The sequence below is a fragment of the Cervus canadensis genome, chromosome 5, assembly GCF_019320065.1.
Source record: "Cervus canadensis isolate Bull #8, Minnesota chromosome 5, ASM1932006v1, whole genome shotgun sequence".
Taxonomy (NCBI): domain Eukaryota; kingdom Metazoa; phylum Chordata; class Mammalia; order Artiodactyla; family Cervidae; genus Cervus; species Cervus canadensis.
In genome coordinates, this window is record NC_057390.1 from 74,830,422 (window position 1) to 74,856,216 (window position 25,795).

Consider the following 25,795-nt stretch of genomic DNA (forward strand, 5'->3'; position numbering starts at 1 on the left):
TTCAAGGGACTCTCAAGAGTCTTCTCCAACACCACAGTTCAAAAGCATCATCAATTTTTCAGCACTCAGCTTTCTTCACAGTCCAACTCTCACATCCATACATGGCCACTGGAAAAACCATAGCCTTGACTAGACGGACCTTTGTTGGCAAAGTAATGTCTCTGCTTTTTAATATGCTATCTAGGTTGGTCATAACTTTCCTTCCAAGGAGTAAGTGTCTTTTAATTTCATGGCTGTAATCACCATCTGCAGTGATTTTGGAGCCCCCCAAAATAAAGTCTGACACTGTTTTCCCATCTATTTGCCATGAAGTGATGGGACCAGATGCCATGATCTTAGTTTTCTGAATGCTAAGCTTTAAGCCAACTTTTTCACTTTCCTCTTTCACTTTCATCAAGAGGTTTTTTAGTTCCTCTTTACTTTCTGCCATAAGGGTGGTGTCATATGCATATCTGAGGTTATTGATATTTCTCCCGGCAATCTTGATTCCCACTTGTGCTTCTTCCAGCCCAGCGTTTCTCATGATGTACTCTTACTGATTCCTAAAAAACTGTATATTTACTTAATACTGAAGTTAACAATTAGAGAATTTTCAACTACTATAAAGTACAAGTTCCTGTAACTGGAAATTAAATCCTGTTAATAAATTTTCAAGTCCTTTTAAGTGTGCAAGTTTTAAAGATGTTACACGTTTCATAGTAGGCATTGGAGGGAACATGACTAGTACGGAATTAACGTAAGCAAATTTTACATTCTGTTCTATTCTTTTACCATTTGATTTAATGACAAAGAAAAAATTTCCTTTGAATCATTTAAACAGATTTAAATTTCTGGAGATGTACCATGGTAAAGCCATCTTATCTCTAGGTACTTGAAAATTATTTTAAAAATCTGTTACATAAAATACTAGCCTTTCAATGAAAGCTTTCTTCACTGAATTATTTATCAGCATCTGTTATTTTCTAAAATTGTTTTGCATTCTAATTCCAATGGTTAAATACTAAGGAAATAACTAATTACTTATCAGTACTAAGGAAAAGAAAATGTGTTTTAAAATATTTGTCATAAACGGATGGTACTTATATTCCACCCTACTGACTTTCCTCCTCATTTTAGAGAATCAGATTTCAGAAATGAGAACATTTGTACAAACATAGATTAAGAAATATCTTCCCCTAACTCTTTAAATATTTAAAGATTGCAGATGAAGAGGCAAAGAAAAGAACTAAACCTTTACGTGTGAAGAAGCTCTATGTGCTGTCAGCTTTACTTATAGAGCAGTACCACGAACAAATGAAAAATGCCCAACGAGGCAAAGCTAAAGGAAAGAGCTCAGAGGTAAGGTGGAACATTAAGTAATGTTAAGTCATGTGAAGCATTTAAGGGAAAAAAAACCCAAAATGATCAAACTTCTCTTTATGGATAGACCATTTAATGTACTTATTTGTTTGCATTTGTTTTCTTAAATGATATTAGGAAAAAGAATAAATGATTTGGAATTAGTACTCACATTTAGACAGCTCAATTTGGAAATACTGAAAATGATTTTTTTTTTTACATATCTGTAATCTTTGCTTAATTCCTTTCTTGGTAAATCCTTTTTAATCAGTGAGTTTTAAAAGCTTCCATAGAAATATGTGTATTTTTTAAATTGTAAGTGAGCGTTGTATTAACATAAAGTTTAATCGATTCTATTTAAAATTTTGATTATTCCTTGGGGAAGAGAATCCTTTCACAATATATTCGTATATAAAATCACCACAATCTACACTTTAAATTTCTTACAATTTGATTTGTTGATTATACTTCAGTAAAACTGAAGAAAAAGTTTGATCATGTCAGTTTAATAAAGCATGAATTATAATAGAGAAGTCTGTGGTGACAGTTCTGTAATGATGAAATATGCTAATTTATTATTATTATTTACTTTGGCTATGCTGGGTCCTCATTGTGGTGCAGTGCACAGGCTCAGTAGTTAGGATTTGTGGACTTAGTTGTGGTATGTGAGATCTTAGTTCCTCTACCAGGGATCAAACCTGGGCCCCCTGCATTGGGAGCACGGGCTGTTTTCCCCTGGACCACCAGGGAAGTCTCCTTCCCTAGATATTTTAATGTATAACAGTTTCAGAAATCATCTCTATTGGAAGGACTGTTTTTAGGTTTGTGCTGAGGGCAGATGTGGGTCTGCTTTATTTGTAGGCCACTTCTGCTTTGGCTGGTTTGCTGGAAGAAGAAGTTCTGTCGACAAGTAGTCGTTTCACTGATAATGCTTGGAGAGGGGCTGAGGCTTATCACTTCTTTATACTGGCGCAAAGACAGCTCTATGCGGGCTATGTTGACACCGCACTGAAGACAGGTGGGTGTAGTAACTCATATATGCAACATGTCTAAAAAGTCATAAATTGAATACGAAGGGCAAACTCCTTCAAGTTACTCTTATATTAACTTCAGTAACACTTTTTTCTTTTGGCCATGCCCTGCAGCCTGTGAAGATAAGATGTGGTAATCAAAATAAATTATCTGAGCTGATAACTTAGAGACTCAGTTTCACTTCCTTTTTTCTCAAAGTTCTATTTTTTCAATAAGACAGACTGAAAAGCAGTAATCTGTTCAAAGAAACACAAAGAGAAAACATATGATTTCATACTTTGCTTTTGTTTTTTTAAACAAAAAGAAACATGATACTGTTTTGAGAATCCACAGAAATTTCTAACATATTTATATGGAACATATAAAGTTTTGTTTTTTTTTTTTATTATTTTTTTTTTCCAGTGGGTTTTGTTATAAATATAAAACATATAAAAATTATAATTATACAATAATAATAATAATATGTTTATATATATTTATATCTGCAGTGTATTTTGACACCAATAATTTTTGGTATATTTCTAAGTGGTGCAGCCATGTGCAATCATTTGGTGGTGGTAATTTTTATAGGCCCTGAGCTGTTGGCTGGTGTTACAGAATTTGGTGGTCATGTAGTCTACTTCCCCTACTAGTTTTCTGACCACCTACCATTGTTTTCATTAACTTTGCTGACATTCATGTAGGTTAAACTGAGCCAGCCTAACATTCTTCCCCATGCATGTTCATGATGGCGTGATTGCTTTACACAATCCAAACTGTCTTCTCTTTCCTAGCTCTTCACCTGAGAGACTATGAAGACATCATCCCTGCAGTTGAGATCTACTCTCTGTTAGCACTCTGTGCTTGTGCCAGTAGAGCTTTTGGTACTTGTTCAAAAGCTTTTATTAAACTCGAATCTTTAGAGACCCTCAGTTCGGAACAGAAGCAGCAATATGAAGATCTTGCTCTAGAAATCTTCACCAAACATACTCCGAAAGATAACAGAAAATCCGAATTGGACGGCCTTCTTGAAGGGTAGGGCCAGTTGTAATTAGTAGATGTCATTTTTATATAGATTTTTATATCTAAATAGTATAGTATAATGATGAAATCACTAAATTTTAAACTCTCCTACCTTAACTCCCTGGTGGCTCAGCAGTAAAGAATCCACCTGCAGTGCAGGAAATGGGGGTTCACTTCCTGGGCTGGGAAGATACCCGGGAGAAAAGAAATGGCAACCCATTCTAGTATTCTTGCTTGGAAAATCCCACAGACAAGAGGAACGTGGTGGACTACAGATCATGGGGTCACAAAGATTCTGACACCACTGAGCGACTAGACAACAAGCCACCTTAACATTATACTCAAAGCCTATTTCCTTTAGTCTTAATAGTATATTAATGATTTCTCATTGCAAGAAAAGTTTTTATTTGAAATTTACCTTGAAATGTTTTCCATTCATCAGGTTTTTTTTTTTTTAGTGTAATAAATAAGGTTTTAAGTGATTAGACATTTTAAAGTGTAATTCTTTCTCCTCTTATTTTTACAGAGGGGAAGGGAAACTGCCAACGTGTGTTGCCACAGGAAGCCCAATTACTGAATATCAATTCTGGATGTGCAGTGTGTGTAAGCATTGTGCCCTGGCTCAGGAAATAAATAACTACAACTTCTGTCCCTTATGCCATAGTGCAGTGGGATGAAGAACTGACCAACTGCATATACCGGGAGAGTTTATATAATAAGGTTGATTCCATACAGTTTATGTAAAAAGCAGCATCATTTCAGAGTTGTATTTTTATACAAATATGTATATATATATATATGACAGAAACTGCTTATGCCTCGCTGTCTTCTGAACTTTGGGTCCGCTGTTGAGAAATCCACAATTGAGACAGAATGAGTAAAGAGAAGGTCACCTGCATGTGGTGGGGCAACTCTGCTAGGCTGTTCTTTTGGATTTTCATAAAGGGTAAAATAAATATGAAGCTGTGAGATGTGAAAAAACCAGACTGGCTTTCTTCATATATCAGGAAATATAGCATCTTACTATCTCCACCATTAGGAAGGGACTACCACTCTCAATTCAAGTTTGAAATGAAGGGGGAAAAAATTGCTAAATGGCCAGGCTGGGATCAGTGCCCATTCCTAGAACAATCCCAGGGTCCACGAGGAAGGGCAGGGTGTACCACAGATGTCTACTCTAGTATCCCTAATGGTATGGGAAGTGAGACAGGGGTCTGGAAGAGCAGTAGTCTTATAAGGCGATGCTCTGGAAGCTGGAAGGACTGCAGCTGACCTCTGTACAAGACAGAGATCAGGAAGGGAAGAGAAACAAAACCCAGTAACATCTACACACAGACATGTTATGTACATATATATATAATTTTGTGTAAAAACAAAACTATGAAGTAACAATGCTGATTTTCATATAAAAGATATAGAAATTGACTATATTATGGTTCGTGGTTTTTATGATACTATGGAAATATTCCAAATAAGAAAAAAAATTTCTCACAGTGTCAAGGTTACTAATTCATTAAACATTTTTGATGGAGAGGGATGGGGAAGCGTGAGAGTGGAGCAAAGTTGAGTTTAGGGAATTGACATAACCTGTCTTAGGAGGTTGTGGGTGTGCATGCTCAGTCACTCAGCTGTGCCTGGCTGTTTGTGACCCCATGGACTGTATAGCCTGCCAGGCTCCTCTGTCCATGGGATTCTCCAGGCACAAATACTGGAGTGGGTTGCCATGCCCTCTTCCAAGGGATCTTCCCGACCCAGGGATTGAACCCATGTCTCCTGCACTGGCAGGCGGATTCTTTATCACCAGCAGCACCTGGAAAGCCCAGAGGGAGATTAAACAATTGTAATACTGAAATGAGCTCTATTTCTAGTTGTGTTTAATTAAATAAGCATTGAAAGTGTTCTCTATTTTACTTTCAGAAGTGATAAAATAACATTTAAAGCCTCTTTTTTTTTTTTTTTTACAATTTAAATAGTTTCTGATAGCTCGTTAAAAATTTATTTTTTATTTTCATAGCTGCGCTGGGTCATCGTTGCTGCATCCAAGCTTTCTCTAGTTGCAGAAAGTGGGGGCTACTCTCTAGTTGTGGTGCGCAGGCTTCTCATTGCGGTGGCTTCTTTGGTTGCAGAGCGCAGGCGCTAGGGCTCGCAGGCTTCAGTGGTTGCTGCATGTGGGCCCAGTAGTTGTGGCTCACGGCCTCCAGAATGCAGGCTCGGTACACAGGTTTAGTTGCTCCGCAGCATGTGGGATCTTCCTGGACCAGGGATCAAATTGGTGTCCCCTGAATTGCAGGACAGATTCTTAACCACTGGACCATCAGGGAAACCCTAATAGCTTATTTTTGCTATCTGTTCCTTTTTACCCACTTTCTTAGTTTCATCTAAGAGATGACAGTTGGCATGTACTCTTCATAATATTGTGCAGAACACTTGACTCCATTAATGATGATGTAAATTTATAGAAAACATCCAGTTTGTAGTTATAGTTTTAGTTGAAACATTGTCACCAAGCTGGACCTTTTATCTAAACAACTCTTGGGTTTGGGGAGTGATTCTCAATAAGTACCTGTTTTGATTTAGTCATTAATTTTAAAAAGAAAAACTGTAATCAGTCATGCATAATTTCTTATCTATTTTATATAGCTAATAATGTTCTCTATTTCCCATGAACTTACATCTTTTTATTATGTGGCTGCAAACCAGACTTTAGCACTATTTTATCAAGATTATTTGCTGAAGTTTGACTGACATTTAGTAGAGGCAATAAAGAGAAATATACAACATTGTTGTTGCAGCTTCCGTACTTAGGTTAGTTAATCCAAATGTATTATGTTTTTGGTCCTTTAGAGACAAGTTAGGCCTGTAGCAGATAGAGAATAGTGAGCTATGAGGAGAGGTTTGGAGCTTAAATGAGTTCACGTAGATAGTGGGTTGCTGTGCCTAGTTAAAACAAGACCAGAAGTCTTCTAAGTCTCTGTGTTTATGTGCCTTGTGGAAAGTTACCTTGATAAAATGGTAACTCCAAAAAGCCTCCAAATACACTACCAGGCAAGTCATTCCAGAGGTCATGGAACACAAAGGATTACACACCAAAAAACGATGCTTAAGTCACATGGTTTACTGAATCAACTTAACGTGCACAGTGAGGAACAAGGAGAGAGTGATGGGAGAGATTAACACTGTTAGTGAAGGATGCTGGTCAGGCACACGGATTCCAGTTCCCGATTCCTGAGTTATGTACTGTTCTATGTCCTCACTCTGTCTCCTCCTCACCAGCTTCCCCCTAATGGTGTGGCCAGGAAGAGGACCACAGTTGAGACTGGGGGACTCAATCAAGTGGAATGTGCCTGAGGCCAGTGAGGCACACTTGCTCTAAGGAGCAGGCAAGTTTCCCTGGTCCCAGCTGTAGGTGCCTCTGAGACTGCGGAGCAGTCATGGATTCAGTTGTATTTCCTGGGTAGAGGACAAGTGTCATCAGTGGGTCACTGAATCAAGACCTCACACATACTGAGCATGTCCTAAGCCTCCTGCATACCCACTGTGCCATGAATACTTACTGCCTTGGTTACCTTTTGTATCTTCATCAATATTAGGTGTGCTGTGCTGTGCTTAGTCGCTTAGTCGTGTCTGACTCTTTGTGACCCCATGGACTGTAACCCGCCAGGCTCTTCTGTCCATGGGGATTCTCCAGGCAAGAATACTGGAGTGCGTTGCCATGTCTTCCTCCAGGGGATCTTCCCAACCCAGGGATCGAACCCATGTCTCCCGCATTGCAGGCAGATTCTTTGTCATCTGAGCCACCTGGGAAGCCCAATATTAGGTATAGTCACACAAATATGCTGTATTTACTTTGTATAACATGTCTCATAAGTTTCTAACTTATCTTATTTTAACATAGTGTGTTTCATCAATCTCATTTGTTTTCTTCTATGACAGAATATAGTATTCCCCTCAAATCAGAAAATAACATCCTAGAAGGACAAATATCATATGATATTGCTTATATGTAGAATCTAGAAAAATGATACAAATGAACTTACTTGTAAAACAAACTCATAGACTTAGAGAACAAACATGGTTATCCGGGGGAAGAGTGGGGGAGGTGAGAGATAGATTGGAAGTTTGAGATTGATAGGTACACACTGCTATATTTAAAACAGATAACCAACAAGGACCTATGTATAGCACAGGAAACTCTTGCTTAATATTCTATATCTAAATGGGGAAAAGTGAAAGTCACTCAGTTGGGTCCATCTCTTTGTGACCCCATGGTCTATACAGACCATGGAATTCTCCAGGCCAGAATACTGGAGTGGGTAGCTTTTCCCTTCTCCAGGGGACCTTCCTAACTCGGGGATTGAACCCAGGTCTCCTGCATTGCAGGCGGATTCTTTACAGCTGAGCCACAAGGGAAGCCCTAAATGGAGAAAAGAATTTAAAAAAAGAACAAATGTAATATGTATAACAGATCACTTTGCTGTACAACTGAAACTAACAGAACATTGCTAATCAACTATAACACAGAATAAAATTTTTTTTAAAAAGCAAATCGTCCCTAGGTTAAAAAAAAAAGAAAATATCATCCTGACAAAGACATTGGCCCTAGAGGATCTATCTCCTGTTGAAGGTAACTACATCTTCCCACAAGATTTTCTATTTTCAGGAATGAAGGTATACTTCATTAATGAGAGAAATTTTCAGAGATGTAGGTTTAAGGATTCCTTCAGGACTGCATGTTCAGAGTTGTGATTTTTGGTCCTTGGTCCAAATGCCTGAATATCTCTTTTTTCCCTTTCTCATCCCAGAAATCGGCTGAGAACTCTTAAGTTAGATTGTCGTTCTCCAGTCCTTCCTGTGACTTGTTGATTACATTCCCATTTGCTTCAATTCCAAATCAGCTGTTGATTCCTCAGACTTTTCCTAACATTTCTTTTGGGAAGTTTCTTTTGGAGCCTTCTCATTTACCACTAATTCCTTGCTATCTGAGCCCTCAAATTTTCCCTCCAACTAGTTATTTCAGACAGATTCTGAGTTATTGTCACTACTTCTTGGTCTGTTTAACACAGAAACCAAAACCTTTAAAAACAACCTCTCCTACCTTGTACACATAATTCATATATATATATATGTGTGTATGTGTTTATATATACTTATACACATACATATACCCACATGCCTCATATTCATATATATATATTGACAGATATACCTGTTTTAAGAGCTTAGGACTGTTTGGGATTTATATCTGTGAATGTTTTAGTGATCTGTCATAATGTCTTGGGGACAGACAGATCTTTGTCCTGCTTGAAAATGGTGCTAGAAGAAGACTCCCAGTATGAATTGACTCAATTGGTTTTAAATATTTAACATGAAGGAAATTTCCAGATAACTCTCCTCTGATGAAAGGGGCAAAGAGAAGCAAAATTGTCCTATATAACAAATATGTGGAGGGACTTTGTATAGACAGAATGAGGCATTATAATGAATGTCTTCTTTTTGTAATAAACACAAACTGACTCCCTTTAAGTAGTGCTTCTTTTTATCACAAAATCTGGCCTGAACCTTAGGTTAAGTTTCGAGTAGCCGGGTAGGCCACGGTACTGAGACAATGGGCCTGACTGACGAAGCTATACAGGAAGTAACAGAGCACTATGTCCTGCTGTCATGCCCAAATGCTAATTATATATACACATGTTTCTGCTAATATATAATTTGCAATTACCTTTTTGTATTCTAAGAGCTGAGATCTTAGATTTTTATGTGGCATTCAGTGAAAAATATAAAAATAAATGCTGAGGTAAAATTGTATTTATCCTGTTTTACCTGTAATTTATGATAACATGATAATTTGTCTTCTTTTGACTTAAGTATTTTGGTGGGGGTTGGGATGATGGGCATTGGGCTCCAGAGAGGATAAAGGGAGAAAGAGACAGGAGGTACAAAGAAAGGTGTACAGTTATCACCTTTGCTACCAAGAGGAAAACAACTTAGGCAAATGTCTGATGACTGGTGGTTGCAGCCAATAACTCCTTAAGAGGTCATCTAGAGTCCACATTTAGAAATGGGGGAGAAATTGTTACCAGACCTTTAATGAAAAATCAAAAGTTCCTAATTTGATGTTATAGCTCCAAAGTATTACTACTGTGCTTCTAAACTGAAAATAGCAATTTTATGTTGCCCCCTACTGTTTATTCTTACCATTTTCTCAGTTCATCATAAAAAAAAAAGGACACTTAATGGTTTTTGAGTATAAAACTAGCATGTTCATGGTAGAAAACTTCAAAAGTACATAAAGAGTATAGATTAGAAAGTAAAAATAGTTTTAATAACTTTTTTTTAAAAAAAGGCATTATCTTTTAATTGAATTTAGAATGAGAAAAAACGGGGGTGAAACTAACAAACTGTGTTCTGTAAATTTTCTTCATAATCTCGTTCTTAAGATTTCTCTAAAAGACATTAAAACACTTAAGAGTTACTACTTTATCTACTCATTTATTTGGTTATTCTATTCACAATTTTAGTAAAATTTAGAGGAAAACGGAGGTATCTCTACACACACACTATAATAGCTAGGATCGAAACTGACAAATGTTGGTGAAGATACGGAGTAAGTGAAAGGCCAATGCATTGCTGGTGGAAATGCAAAGTAGTACACCCACTCTGGAAAAACTGAAGTTTAGAGATTCTCTGTATATTCTGGAAATATACATGTACAGTGTGTGTGTGTATGTACACCGCCCCCCCCCCCCCCATTCGCTGTAATGAAGGACAAGCTCATTCCACCATCTGACCACGGCCTTAGAAACCAGTTTGGGACTACCGAGCTACTGCTTTTCTGGAGATCAGGCAAGTGGGACCAGCACCTACAGCAGAAGCGCACTTGCCAAGGCTCCGTCTGCTCAAGCTTTCCTGAAGCACCTGAGCCTTCCGCCAAGAGCGTCACCGATCTCGCGAGACGACGGTTCCTCGGAGGACACAAAATTCCCCGGCTGCTAGGGCCGAGGATTTTTACGAAGCTAAATTCCAAGGTGCAGAAGTGGCTGTGGGTTGTCGCCTCTAATCGCTCAGAAATCAACCCCCGGTTCCACAGGGAAAGCTAGGACTCCGGCCGCCATGGACGGGCAGCAAGGGCAGGAAAGTCCCGCAGCCCTAGCACTAGCCCAGGCTCATTTCAAGAAAGGTGAATACGCGGAGGCCGAGGCGCTGTACTCCGCTTACATTCGCCAGTGCGCCTGTGCAGCCTCGGAGGGAGCAGCTCGCGGGAGGTAACTATCGCGAGAAGTGGGGACAGCGGGGTCTCCAGAAGGTGAGCGGCAAGGTCTCCGCTTTACTCGGCATCTGGCGCTCACCCGCCTAGCGGGCGGACATTTGTTCTTCACGGAAAGGTGGCCAAGGAGCGTGCTCGGAGCGCAGGCGTCCGCACGTTGCTCCGGGACTCCGAGAACGGTGTCCCGACTCCATGTTAACTCTGACCAGGAGTCTTAGAGCGGATAGGGCTTTTCCCACCTGTCGTTTTAACAAGACCTGGTGAGGGCGAGGTGCCCCGCGGGTGCCACGTGAGCTCACAGCGTCGCGACTCCAACCGTGCTCTGGGTTTTCACGTGTGAAAAGAAATGTAAATATGTGGAAAGAGTATAATGAACCTCCAGGTGACCATCCCTGGGCTTAAGCATTGTCACTTCACCTAGGGGATCAGGTTATTCGCCCAGGGATGTCTCAATACATTTCTAGGCGTTAAAGGATTTAAAAAGATGCAACCACAGTATCATTATTCCTAACATCATTATTCCAATGTCATTATTTGGAATTTTCCTGTTTGATCAATAGAAGTTGTTTTGTTTGTTTGGCTGGTTGGTGTTTTCGCGGTTGGTTCAAGTTAGGATGCACATCAAGTCTCTCAGCCTTTAAGGCTCCCCTTCATTTTCTCCCCTTGCAGTTTATTTGATGAGGAGGATATCCTCACCAAAGGATATCCAGTCCTGTGTCCTGAGAGTTTCCCATATTTTGGATCTTCTGGATTCACCCCCCGCCCCCATGTCATTTAACAGAGTCCTCTGTCTTGTGCATCGCTTGTGAGCTGGTAGTTAAGTCTTGAGGTTTGATCGAATTCAGATCCAAAATTACAGTGAGAATACTGTTATAGGTGTTGTGTACTTCTGTCAGAGAGCATGTAATGTCTTTCTTTTTGTGATATTAGCAACCCTGATACTGACCAGGGTTCCTGGCCGTCCCTAAACAAGAGAAATTGACGAGAGGCCAGACAAGGAATTCAGGCAAGCTTTATTGAGGTCTCTGCTGCAGCAGGGCAGAGTGAAAACAAGTAAGTTTCCCTTGCTTGTTCGGAGCAAGGGGTGAAGTTGGGGTTGTGTCCAGGGATCTCAAAGGCTGGTGGGGTGGCTCAGGTGGTTTGCCCACTTCTTTGGACTAAGGTTTTGAATGCAGGGGACATGTGAAGTACCCTGTTTCTGCTCCTGGCACCCTGCTTTTATTCCAGCACTTAAGAAGTGGCAGTTGGGATTTTGTTTGGTTTGTATCTACTTGTCCATAACTGGCTCCAACTGCAAATGCACTCAATTATTTTTAGTTCCTTAGAGTTTTTGTGTTTTGTTGCTGGAGAAGACATTTGTCTAGGTGCAAACACTGCAGCAAATAGTCCTAAGTCCCAGCTCTCAGCTTGTCTCAACCTCACCTGCTAATACCTACTCTCCTAAAGCATCTTATATTTACTCCTGAATGCAAAGCATTTGTTGTATTCCAAGATTGCCTTTGTTGTTCTTGTTAACAGTTCTTGTTGTTAGTGGTCCAGAAGGAGAAAAGAAAGAACAGAAAGGGGATAATGAGCAGTGTTTTTCTAGACAGTTTGAGTTGTCTGCCCTGTCACCCACCTCTCCCTTCAGGGATTTGATTTTTTTTGACCAGATGCCAGCTTGTATTTTGTGTATGAGGCTCAAGATTCTTCTCCTGTTTGTTAAACTCACATGGAACTAAATCAGAAAAATTAAGTGGCTTTTTCATTTCAATAATACACCAGAATAATAGTTAATAGTTTTGAACAAGTAATAAGATGATACCACACCTTCCCCCCAAAAGTAATAAACAGAAAATTTAGTTTTCTATTCTTGTTTCAAGCTGGAAGAATAGACTTATCTAGTAGGTTAAAACACTTTTTTATTTTTAAATTTTCATTGAAGTATAGTTGCTGCTATACAATATGTTAGCTGGACTGTGCTAAGTTGCTTTAGTCATGTTTGACTCTTTGTAACCCCGTGGACCGTAGGCTGCCAGGTCCTCTGTCGGTTGGATTCTCCAGGCAAGAATACTGGAGTGGGTTGCCAGTTCCTTCTCCAGTATAATATGTTACAGGTGTACAGTATAGTGATTTGCAGTTTTTAAAGATTATACTTCATTTATAGTTATTATAAAATACAGTCTATATTCCTGTGTTGTACAGTATACCTTTGTAGCTTATTTTATACCCAATGTTTTATACCTCTTAGTCCCCTCTCCTTGTTTTCCCTTCCCCCTTCTGTCTGTCCACCGGTAACCACTAGTTTGTTCTCTATGAGTCTGCTTCCTTTTTTTTGTTATATTTAAAAGTTTGCTATATTTTTTAAACTTATCTAGTAAGTTTCAAAAAGGATTTATCAGCAATAAGCATAGTCTTGTTACTGCTCTATTGTTATCGTTACTGGTGCATCTCAGCCTGAGAGCACAGATTTGTTGTGCGACAAATGTAATTTATGCCTCTTACCAGCATAAGAAAGAAAATCTGCAATGGTTTAGAAGAAGATTGCTCAGCATGCCTGCATGAACCTTCACATTTTCTTATAGTTTTGAAATTCTTCTAGGAGCTCCTGGTTAAACAGAATTCTATCATTTTCAACTTTCTTCTTAAAATATATTTTTTAGAGTTCGTTTATTTTTAAATAATGAGTCACTGAATCATTTTGAAACAGTATTCTCAATCTTTGCATGCCTGCCGCTCTGAATGGTTTATAACATTTTCTTTTAATATCCAAAAGTGCAACCTTAGCCATCAACTTTATTTCCAAATATTTTTTCTTTGCTAAAGTTAGCAAGTGCAAAAAAAAAAAAAAAATCTACGTTTGGATTAGGTAACTTGGTTATATTCCATTAAAATAAACACTATCATTACAAAAATCTCAATGTTAAAAAAATTTGGCTTTAACTGTTAGCCCATGTCTTTCAAATATGAAACAATTTCCATATGGAGAATAAGCTTTTAGAATTTGCTATAATGAGGTCTAATGCTAAATCAAATATCTGATGATCCTCTGATAATAAGACATCTATAACAAAGTTTTGAAGCTTAGAAATTTAATGACTAAAACCTTACTGAGTCCCGAGGCTGCATTTTACTTAAAACTCTTTACTGGGCAGCAGTTCAGCTAGTGTCATAACAGAGCTCGGTGACTGGAGTGCCCCCTTGTTCTCTAGGATTTCACAGTGGTGCTTGTGGCATCCTGAAGTGTCTGTGTACCCAGTCTGTCAGTCCTAGTTCACAGAAACGTGTTTTCTAAGCTGCAGTGATGCCTCTCCACTGGTAGGAAACTTCAACTTGAAGAAGACCCCCTAGGCTGTGAGTACCCCTCCTGGCAGCAGTAGTTACAGTGCCTGAGATCGCAAGGATTAAGATGTTGAGAGAAGTAACTTTTCGTAACACTGACTGCAGTCACAAATATTTTCTGAGACCTAGATTTTATGCTGTGGAGCTTAATGAAGACTGACATGAATTTAGCCTGCGCCTTCCCTGTTTGGTTCAAACTTGAGAGTCCCCTTTGCAAAAAAGAAAGGAAAACAGAATTTTTCTGCAGAGCCCATTGAAGTTCTCTGTGTAGATGGTTTGCCCTTCTACAAGTAGTGTGTGGGGCTGTGTGGGGATGTGTCCTGTTGAGCTGGCGGTTGGTCAGAGCTGCCTGGATGTCTAACCCCTCACAGGAAAGGCTGCTTGCTCACGGCTCCTCGGGCAGCCTCCGGAACCTCAGATGCAGAGCCAGTTCTACGCACAGGAGTCCCAGTGCGGACCTGAGCCGTGATGTCTTTCTATCAGGAAGCCGGTCTGGCCTCCGGAGGATGTCTGCTGAGGCTGGAGGGAGGGCAGGTCATCCTCAGACAGCACTCCTGGGGATCAGTATCTTGGATTTTCACTCAGGGCTGACTTCTCTTTCTTTACTGGTGGAAAATGATTTCAGATCTCACTGTTTGAAGATCGTTTGAAAATTTGAGGATATCATTTTACGACATGTCCATAGCGAACTTGGACTTTGGGCTGGCTTTCTCCCCTTGCTCGGTTTGATTCTGAGTTGTCTTCGTTGCCCCACTGGCATGTGCTTTAAACAATCATTTTAATATTACATTCAGCAAAACAAGGTGATGATGAACAGGAGCTTTGACCACACAGTAAAATGAAGGCGCTTTTTAGATTGACATTGTAGTGCTAAACAACCCCGCAGAAGTAGACAGCGGGTTTAAACAGAAACTGACTCCATGACTTATTTCCTTGCACTCTGTTTCTTCCGCTTGGTTTTGCAGTGCCGACACTGCGCGTTATAGGCCGTGAAAGTTTGCCAATACCCAAAAGAGAGTGAAAGTGGAAACGAGGGGTAACACTGTGTTTTTAATGTGGACTTTTTGTTTAAAGCAAATGCAGCCCTGAGGATTTGGCTACTGCGTTTAACAACAGGGGGCAAATCAAGTACTTCAGGGTTGATTTTTACGAAGCCATGGACGACTACACATCTGCTATAGAAGTCCAACCCAGTTTTGAAGTTCCGTATTACAACAGAGGCTTGATATTGTACAGGCTGGGTAAGAATTTCTTTCTTCCCTCTTTTGTCCTTGACAGGATTCTGTGAATTCAGAGCTCTCAAATGTTGTAAAATGGATGTAGTCATCATCCAGTGTGAAACTTAGGTGAAATTTAGTTTTAGAGCCAGGAGCAAAGGCAGTGTACCTGAATTTATTTTAGGCTTTCAGTGGGTATTAGAGACCTCAGCGGGGCACTGGGGTGGGAATTGCACCCGGGCACCAGAGTGAGAGTCATCGCCTTACTTGGCGCCTGTGTGTGCCCAGCTGTGAAATGAGGGTAATGCTCCCGAGCCACTCTGCAGCTCTTCTGAGTTAAAAGCTTTGGAGGCACTCATGCTGCGCCTGTGCTGAGTTGCCCAGTCGTGTCCCGACTCTTTGTGTCCAACTCTTTGGGACCCCCAGGGACTGCAGCCCGCCAGGCTCCTCTGTCCATCGGATTCTCCAGGCAAGAACACTGGAGTGGGTTGCCATGCCCTCCTCCAGGGGATCTTCCCAACCCAGGGATCGAACCCAGGTTTCTCCCTCATTGCAGGCAGATTCTTTACCAGCTGAGCCACCAGGGAAGCCCAAGAATACTGGAGTGGGTAGCCTATCCCGTCTCCAGGGGCTCTTCCCGACCCAGGAATCGAACTGGGGTCTCCTGCATCGCAGTGTGGATTCTTTACCAGCTGAGCTACCAGGGAAGCCCACTTGAGACAATATGTAGTAAAGGGATTTTAGATTTTGGGACTCTGGGGACTGTGAGGACTGTTTCTCATTTAAAGCATTAAAAAGAATATTCATTTCCTGTTTCTTAATATTACTGTAATTGCATTAAATAGGGAATATTTTATTGAAAGTTTGTGTTGATTTAAGGTGTTTACCTGTTAAATCCTCGTAGGTAGCCCATAACTAATTTTAAGTATATTGTTCTATAAGGGTGTGCAAAGTTACTATGGTACACACATCAGTGTATCGTTATCAAGAGGAAAAAAAATTCCTTTAGTAGGAGTGGTTGAAAGCTTGTAAATATAAAAGCAGGAGTATGTGTATCCAAACTTTACTATGAATAATATATAGAAATACTCAGCTTTTTTTTTCTCTTTTTCATTCCTCGCCTCTCATCCCTGTGGGTTCTTGTACAGGATACTTTGATGATGCTTTGGAGGATTTCAAGAAAGTATTAGACTTAAATCCTGGATTTCAAGATGCTGTTTTGAGCTTAAAACAGACTATTCTAGACAAAGAAGAAAAGCAAAGAAGAAATTATTGAAAATTTTAACTCATGATCCTAATGGCTGGCATCTCCTTGTCTCTTAACTGAAAGCTGATGTTAAACTATTTTGATTTATATTTAAGATAAAGAGATTCATGCGTCAGCACTGAAAGTTACATGCTGTACTTGACGTAATTGATTTTAGGTTGAGTAACTATGTTGAGTAGGTATGCTTTTATAAAGTGTAAATAATTAATAAGAATGTACAATTGTATCTTATTACCGTAAAATATCTGAAGAAATGTGTGGTATTTTCTTCAGGAAAACTGTTTTGCTATTTTTTTTTTTTTATTTAAAATTTTTTACCTCCGCAGAAAATTGGAAGTATGGTACAATAAACACTGTTAAACTTTTCACTGAGATTCACCAGTTGTTGGCATTGTGTCACATTTGTTTATTCTCTGTATTTAAATATATAACTTTTTGCTGAACTGTTTGAAAATAAGTTGCAGATATCACCATACTTTACCCTTAAATATTCCAGTGTGCATTGTCTAAGAATAGAGACAGCCTTCTTTATAGCCACAACACCGTTATAATACCTAATAAAACTAATAATTCTATAATACCATCCATGCCCAGCCCATATTTGAATTCCCCAATTGTTTCCAAAATGTCTTGTGTAGATTTTTATTTCTGGGATCTGGAGTCAATCAAGTTAACACTGCGTTCTGTTGTTAAGTCTCTGTGTTTTTAAATCTACAATAGTTGCCTCCTCATTTTCTCCCCATGGCATTTGCTTTGAGAGTAAAGCTCTTTTATTTTATAAAGCTAGGCTAGTGAGACATAATATTTGGGCCTAACAATAAACATCTTTCATGAGAGCCATTTGAAAGAATTCAACTTACATTTTTTTTTCTCTAGTAATCATCGATAAGGTAGTTAAGGTTTAAATATCAAGCATAGTTTTCTGTCTCTGGATAATGACAGTAATGTTCACCATCATCAACATTTACTGATACTCAATATAAGCCAAGCACTGTTCAAACTCTGAATAATAAATTCTGAGTGGAATGGGGGTGGTTAGAGAGGTGAAAAACTGACGAAAAGCACTTAGTAAATAGAAGACTTTTAAAAAAATCTGTTTTATTTGGGTGCTGCCAGGGAACGATTAGGCTGTGATGAAGCTTTCATGAACTGGGAAGAATTTGAAGGGAAAACAAGCCAGAGTCAGCCATGTCTCACCTACATTTGTGTGTATGTGTGTGTGTCTTATTGTTGAAGTTTTGGCTTTCAAAAATTCAGATCCTGCATCTGGGGATCTCCCAAACTAGTTTATTATTGCTATGGAAAAATGGTTCTGGGATGGAAATGGCCCTAATTGAGAGAAAAGAGTATGTGTGCCCAGTGTCCCCAGAGGAGGGTCAGAACTACTAAGTCATAACTACTATGACTTTCTCAGATGCCATCACCATCGTTAGCCTTCAAAGAGTTTTATTTTTTGTGGGTTTTTTTTGTTGTTGTTGAGTTTACGTGATCTCATAAAGCAGAAGACGTAATTGCCTCATTTGTAGTTCATAAATACTATCTGGCCAAATACTTGAAGAATCTGGGCTGCAGGTGAATGAATATTAAACGGAAATGAAATTAGAAAGTAAACAAAAAGTCCCTTTCTGGGATGATTCACATTTTCCAATATGACTTATCTTTCTATTTGTTGGAAATGTCTTTTAAAGAATTTATAAAATTGCATTAAAATATAGAAAAATTCCTCTTAAGAAAACTTGTTTTATAAATGTATTTTAAAACTTATTTTAAAAAAAAGCAAAGTCCATAGACCTTGGGAGAGTTTAAAGCCAGTCTACCCAGAAAATCAAATACTAGAAAAATGCTTCAGTAACTTTATTTTCTCTTGGCTTATATTCTCTTTTCTCTTGACTGGAGTTAGATATGAAAAAAAAAAATGGTTAAAAATTTGATTTGGTTTGTAGGGTTTTATTATTTGACATTTCTTCATCATTTATCAGAAAAAAAGTCACTGAAGTTCAGAATCAGCACTTGCTTATTTGGAACCCAACCACTTATTTTCCTCAGGTTACTGGAAATTACTGATTTCCAGTTATTTTCTTTAAATTTTTCTCATTTATTTCCTTGTTTATTTTCTTTAAAACTTTAGACCTCACACATTCAGATTCTAAATTTCTGATTGAGTGAATAATACCTTTGTTATGTGCCTTTTAAAAAAGATTCTATTTTCTGTTTGCTGTTATTTATATTTCCCACATTTCAGTATCTGTTGAGCTCTTTTTTTTTTCTTTTAACCAGAAAAGTACCCAAACTATGCTGTTTTCCAGTTTTTCTCTTTGAAAACAAGGCAGAAAATTGTAGATTGTTATAGTTTGTTCTTTACAAAGTAAGGTAAGAGAGAACTCAAGTGGATATATTTTGCTCTTGAGCTTAGGAAATTACTTTTAACTCTCAAAGCATGGAGCTGTGGGACTTCCCTGGTGGTCCAAAGGTTTAGACTCCGTTCTCCCAATGCAGGGGCACCAGGTTTGATCTCTAGGTCTAGGGACCTAGACCCCGTATGCTGCAACTAAGAAGATCCTGCATGTTGCAACTAAGACCCAATTAAACAGATAAATATTAAAAAAAATGACATGGAGCTATTTGTTTCTTTCCTGAAATCTGGAACTGAATGAAGCATGTGAATTTCCTTTATGATAGCAAACCATAGCCTACCTGCTGGATGAGCAAACAAAATTTCGAAGTCAGCTTTTAGCCATTTTCTGTTTGCCCATTTCCAGATTTTTCCTGTTTTTTTCTCTTTCACTGGCCTCTCCCTGCCCCACCCACCATACTATACATAGTCTTAGCCTTCTCCCATGTTGCAGACATTAGCCTGTTTCAGTGGACATACTGTATTTCAACCCTGTCATGCAGTGAAAACCAATCCAACATTTACACTGACACTCAGTATTTCAAGCTCTGCCAAATCTAATCCCTCTTAAACATTTAACTCTATGTTTCAAGTAATTAAACCCACATCTTGTTTAACAACTTTAATTTGTCCTTAAAAATACTTTTTTTAAATGAAAAGCCATGAAATGAAAAAAAAATTTATGTTAATTTTAGTTGGAAAAATTATGAATGCCATTTTAGCCCAGATACCTAAATGCTTTTTGCAGATAGAAAAATATATCCATTGAGTGGTAAAGACAAGTTTATATAAGTTTTAATTTGAAATTACACAATTACATTTACAACAGTTACAGAAACTATAATGTTTCCTTTACTCATTCCCTGCCCCCCCCCCACCTGCCCCCATGTCATTTAAAAAACTCACTTTATTGAGATACAAAGTGTACACTTCAATGGTTTTTAAGTATATTTGGAGTTTCTGCACTGTTCTTACATTTTTCAAGCTTTTTGGGTCTTATGGTATTCTGGCAGGCAAACTGCATTTCATGAAGTTATAACTCAGAAAAACACTTTTGGGCAAATTAAAGGCGAAGCATTGAGAGTGTTTCAAAACACCTAACAGGACACACACAAAACAGATGGAAGAGTCTTAAAAACTGCTGTCTCTTCTGATTCCATCCAAATAAGTAGCATGATTCCAATTTGGCTCATGTAATGTCCTCCGACTAGAAACTTGTGTGGAGTAACCAGGAGGTATGTCTCTGCCTGAAGCTGTGATGTCGAACTTTCACTTCTTATGGCATATTTATTTAATGTGTTTTGGTGAACAGGTTGTTATTTTAAAAAACAAATTACTGACAAACATATGGTGTTACTTTCCAAGAGCCAAGTGAAGAGGTAATGAAACAGTTGGTACATGAGCTAAGTGTGTAATTTTAAAAGCTTCCAGATAAATGCACATTGTCGTGTTTTCTGTATTTCTCAAAAATATGACATTAAATTATGGGAATGGGATTCTAGTTTAAAATGGAGTTTGAGGAGAGACAGAGGAGACCTAGAGAGATTGAGACTTATTGAATTTCACATTAAGGGGACTTTAAAAAAAAACCACTACATCATTTCATCCTTTATGAAAATAAAGAAGGATGAGAAATACAACCTTACCTTTTTTTTTTTTTTGAAAAACAAAGCAATTGGTAGCATAAAAAAAAACCCTAATTGTTATTAAAGTAACAAGAAGATGGAAGGACACGTCCACATTGCAAAAGACATGATGAAAAAGAAGAAGCCTACAACGAAGCCACAAAAGCAGAAGTTATGACCTGTGAATATGCATTTAACAGGGTGAAAAGAGCACTACAGTATAATGCCAGCTCTGTGTCTGTCAGCACAAACACACACACGTCGGCGAAGTGACGAAGGTCTCATTTTTCGCAGGAGGAAATTGAGGCTAAGAAATTCAGTAACTTGCCCAAAGTTGTGTCCCAAACACGTATGAAATTCAAAACTGCTGTTAGTATCAATTAGTTTTTTGTTGCTGGTTTCAGCGCAAAACAGATAATGTGGATTTGGTCTTCTTCTTTTTTATTTTGGTCCCGATGCAAAATTGAAATTGCTCATAAAATGTTTTAATATCCATCAAGGTGGGTATCAAGACAGTATTAAAATATAGTTAGGTTTTATATAGCATTATTATGTTTCTAGAATTGCTTGTTGGTAATTTTCCTGCCTGATTGAAAACAGACACACAAGATGGTGAAAAGCAGATTAATATTAAAAGCAAACTCCATTTGGAAAATTGAAAGCCACAGCTGCCAATATGTAAATTTGTATCTTATGTTAAGAAAAAGTATCCAACATTTGTAAAGAAAGCAAAAGGAGGTTTGCATAGCTTTTCACTATCATACTGAGCACAGTCTAACAAACCCACCCACAGAGTATCTAAATTCTCCAGGGCTGTGTCTGTCTTTTCTTTCCTATTTACTCTTTTCAAAAAAATTTTTTGTTTATTTACTTTTGGCTGCACTGGGTCTTCGTTGCTGTGCATAGACTTTCTCTAGTGGGGACTACTCTTTGTTGCCATGAGCGGGCTTCTCATTGCAGGGTCTCTTCTCGTAGAGCACCGTCCATAGAGTACACAGACTCAGGAGTTGCAGCTCGCGGGCTTACTTGCCCCACGGCATGTGGAATCTTTCTGGACCAGGGATTGAATCCATGTCCCCTGCATTGGCAGATAGATTCTCAGCCTCTGAGCCACCAGGGAAGTCCCCCTGTTTACTCTTGATTAAGACCCAGACCCTGTCAAGTTACATGTAACTTGAAGATTTTTTTTTTCCCCTAGAGAAGATGCAAATGATTTCAGTCTGGTAACCCTCAAAGTTATGGTTTTCTGGCTTGGAGGACATTACCTAGGTTTGATTTTAACCCAGTAACTGTATTCCCGAGTAAAGCTGGGACCTTCCTCGTGGACCACTACTCAGTGCCTCAAAGGCTTTCATCCTGGTGGTTCTCTGGTTCTTGAATTAAATAAACACTTGTCATGTGAGGGTTTGAAAGCACGCACTGGCTCATCACTCACAGAAGAAGCGGAGTTCTCACAAAAGCTCCTTTGAGGAAACTTGTATTTGCTATTTCCTCTGCACCCTCACCCCAAGGCCAGGCCCTCACGACCTTCAGATCTTTGCTTCCTTATCACCTCCTCTGACCACCACATTTAAAATGCAAACCCCAGGACTTCTCTGGCAGTCCAGTAGTTATGCGGGTCCCACCCCTGGTCAGGAAGCAAAGATTCCACATGCACTGGGGCTGAAAAGCCAAATCATAAAACAGAAACAATATTGTAACAAATTCAATAAAGACTTTAAAAATGGTCCGCATCAAGAAAGAAAAAAAAAAATCTTGAAGAAAAAGCAAATCCCGATTCTTACCTCACTTTAGGTGTGGAGTGAGCAAGTGTTTGATGTCTTATTTCAACACTGATCTTGAGAAAGGGCCTGATTTACAGTTGTTTTCATTTTATTTAAAACAGCTCATGGTTCTAGTTTAATTTAGAGAAAGAAAGATCTCTAAAAGACAAGGTTAAATTCTGCAAGGACTTTCTGTTTTAATAGGGCTTTATAACAGGGACCTGTTATGGGCTGACTTGTGTCTCCCCAGAAGACATGCTGAAGTCTTACGCATGGTGCTTGAGAATATGGCCCTATTTGGGGTTGTTGTGATGTAATTAGTTACTAATATGAGGTCATATTGGAGAGGGGTAGGCCCTTAATCCAGTATGTTGTTGATCAATCGCTAAGTCTTATCCAACTCTTTGCGACCCCATGGACTGTAGCACACCAGACTTTCCTGTCCTTCACTATCTCCCAGTGTTTGCTCAGACTCATGTCCATTGAGTTGGTGATGCCATGCAACCCTCATCCTCTGTTACCCCCTTCTCTTTCTGCCCTCAATCTTTCCCAGCATGGGGGGCTTTTCCAATGAATCAGCCCTTCGAATCAGGTGGCCAAACTATTGGAGCTTCAGCATCAGTCCTTCCAGTGGATATTCTGGGTTGATTTCCTTTAAGATCCAGTATGTTTGGTGTCCTTGTAAGAAGGAGATTTGGATGCAGACAGACGCAGAGGAAAAAGCCACGTGAAGACAAGGCAGATACTGGAGTGATGCTGCCACAAGCCAAGGGTCATCAGGGACCACCAGAACTGAACGAGTCAAGCAAGGACCTCCCCAGGAGGCTCTGGAGGGAGTGAAGCCCCACTGACATCTAGATTTCAGATTTTTAGTGTCCAGAACTGTAAGAGAAAAGGTTCCTTATAAGCCACCCAGTTTGTGGCACTTTGTTATGCATGGCAGCCCTGGGAAACTAGAAGAGCATGCAGTATATATCCAGTTCCATTTCTAAACCTTTTACACATATGCCTTCGTGTTCTTGCACCCTCAAAACCCAGCTCTGTGTGAAGAGGGGTGAGCATTTCATTAGAACAGGGAAGGGGAGGGAAGAGAGGGCTCTTGTTCTCCTGTATGGTCATGACCCTAAAGGGCCCAGGACTAAGCTCCCTACAGAACAGGCTGGTTTGCCCTGGCTGCCTGCAGAGAAGTTCACAACTACCCATGTGCCTTCGAGAGACTCAGCTCTTGGAGAACAGAGGCTCCACTGGCTGGAGAATGGAAAAGAAAAGTGGGAGTTCCTTCAGGCTGCCAAACAACAAGCCATTACAACAAGCCAGGTGAGACGCCATCCAAGTTGGCGGAGCCGGCAGGATTGGGAGCCGTCTGTGGGGCCCCTCAGAATAATAATCGTTTCCATTATGAAGACCAGCTGCCGGGAGACTTCTTGGAATAGCCACAGCCTCTTGGATGCAGAGCGTGGGCTGGATGAATGGAGCAAGGCGTCTGCGCATGGAGCTGCAAGCCACCATCTGTCACTGATGCCCACACGTGACAATGGCCAGGGGCCACGTCTCTACCCCACCTCCCTGCCTCTGCTCTGGTGTTCTCTCCTGGAAAGCCCTCTTTCCCACATTCGTTTAAATCCTGTTTATTCTTCAAGTCCCAACAACTACTGTCAAACCCTCCCCTGCCAAATCAGCCCAAACTCATCCCGTTATTCTCCATGTTTTCATTGTGGCCTTGAAAGAGCACCTTCGCCATTGAATGTAGTCCACAGGCCAGCAGGGTGGGCATCACCTGGGAGGTTGTTAGAAGTGCAGACTCCAGGCCCTAAGCTAGACTTACTGACCCAGAATTTATATCTTCATGAGCTCCCGAGATGCTTCATCTACACACCAGGGTGTGGGAAGCGCTGGCCTGTATCACTGGTTCTCAGAGTGTGGTTTCTAGACCTGCAGTAGCAGAATCACCCAGGAACTTGTCAGAAGGTAACATTTGGACCCACCCTAGACCCTCTGAATCTGACTCCCTGGGAGTGAGTCGGTGTGGGGTCTACCCTTCTCCAGGGTACTCAATGCACACTCAAATTTGCAAACCACTTGTCTGTATCATTCAGTCCAGCATCTAAAGATGCTATCTATCATCTCCAGTGTGTTTGTCTAACCCTTTCAAGCTGGGGACCCTGAGAACAGGATCAGTGTCTATGTACATCTCTCTGGCCCTCAGGCCAGGTCTAGGTATGGGATGCCTGGTGTCCAGAGTAATTGACCAGTGTCTCTATTCAAGCACGTGGTGGCTGAAGAGAAGAGGAGACGATGAAAGGGGAGATGCAGGGAGATTTCTTTTTTTTAAATATAAATTTATTTATTTTAATTGGAGGTTAATTGCTTAACAGTATTGTAGTGGTTTTGCCATATATTGACATGAATCCGCCACGGGTGTACATGTGTTCCCCATCCTGAACCCCCCTCCCCCCTCCCTCCCCATCCCATCCCTCAGGGTCATCCCAGTGCACCAGCCCTGAGCACCCTGTATCATGCATCGAGTCTGGACTGCCGATTCGTTTCGCATATGATAATGTACATGTTTCAATGCCATTCTCCCAAATCATCCCACCCTCGCCCTCTCGCCATTAAAAAGAATACATTTGAATCAGTTCTAATGAGGTGGATGAAACTGGAGCCTATTATACAGAGTGAAGTAAGCCAGAAAGAAAAAAACTAATAGAGTATACTAACGCATATATATGGAATTTAGAAAGATGGTAACGATAACCCTATATGCGAGACAGCAAAAGAGACACAGATGTATAGAACAGTCTTTTGGACTCTGCAGGGAGATTTCTCATTGTTCTGAGTTTCCTGAGGACTCGAGTTGGGGGTGGGGAGACTTTATGCTTCTCCTCTCAATTTGGAGACCAAGTGGGTGTCATGGAATTTGGCATAATGACTCAATAGCTCATCAGGGCCTGATTTGATTCAGAATCCTGTTTCCAACAGTTTTATGTGGGTTTTCCGCCCTGGAAAAAGTCACTGCCATTGAGCAAGGAAAACAATGCTGGCTGAGTGTGCCTTTCCCTGGATGAATAAGCCCCTCATCTGGGCAAGTGGAAGTGGCTAGCTCTTCTGGCGCGTGGTGTCAGCGAGAAGGATTTTCAGACACCACTGTGTCCTGTCACCACCAATCACCCCCACAGCCAGCAGTCCCGTTGGGAGCAGACTGTTCCAGAACGTGGCCTCAAGTGCTCTTCCTCCTCAGCTCGGCTGCTAGCTTTCAGATTTCTAGACATAATTCCTTTTGAATTGCTTAATGGGCATATAATTTTCACTGGAGTCATATGACACTTGAGCTGGAAAAAATCATCTCCTTTGTTTATTATTTATTTAAAAGTTTTTTTTTTTTGGCCATGCCATTCAGCTTTCAGGATCTTAGTTCCCTGACCAGGGATGGAACCTGGGCCCACAGCAGTGAAAGTCCGAGTCCTAACCACTGGAACACCAGGGAGTTCCCTGAAAGATGTTATTTTTTTTTAAAGAGAAGTTTTAGGTTTACAACAAAACAGAAAGTAACAGAGATTGCCTATATATCATCTAC

At 39.9% G+C, this 25,795-nt stretch overlaps 2 protein-coding genes and 1 long non-coding RNA gene across 5 annotated transcripts in view; 2 read left to right on the forward strand and 1 right to left on the reverse strand.

Moving 5' to 3' along the window:
• WDR35 (WD repeat domain 35) overlaps positions 1-4,353 on the forward strand; it is a 51,698-nt gene extending 47,345 nt beyond the window's left edge. For all 3 annotated transcript variants that reach the window (XM_043469307.1, XM_043469305.1, XM_043469306.1), the window contains 4 exons: positions 1,198-1,338; positions 2,200-2,356; positions 3,144-3,384; positions 3,899-4,353. In XM_043469307.1, coding sequence (XP_043325242.1) covers positions 1,198-1,338; positions 2,200-2,356; positions 3,144-3,384; positions 3,899-4,049 — 690 coding nt within the window. In that variant the 3' untranslated portion in view covers positions 4,050-4,353. The remainder of the gene's footprint in view (positions 1-1,197; positions 1,339-2,199; positions 2,357-3,143; positions 3,385-3,898) is intronic.
• Positions 4,354-5,229: 876 nt separating this feature from the next.
• Positions 5,230-7,084, reverse strand: LOC122442038. The gene is made up of 2 exons (XR_006269530.1): positions 6,939-7,084; positions 5,230-5,651 (listed from the first exon to the last, which is right to left on the reverse strand). It is a non-coding gene; the product is annotated as an uncharacterized LOC122442038 (long non-coding RNA).
• Positions 7,085-10,242: 3,158 nt separating this feature from the next.
• On the forward strand, positions 10,243-16,809 carry TTC32 (tetratricopeptide repeat domain 32). The gene is made up of 3 exons (XM_043469311.1): positions 10,243-10,634; positions 15,032-15,198; positions 16,323-16,809. The coding sequence occupies exons 1-3, from the start codon at positions 10,483-10,485 to the stop codon at positions 16,448-16,450; spliced, it is 447 nt and encodes a 148-aa protein (XP_043325246.1). The 5' UTR covers positions 10,243-10,482; the 3' UTR covers positions 16,451-16,809.
• Positions 16,810-25,795: the final 8,986 nt, after the last annotated feature.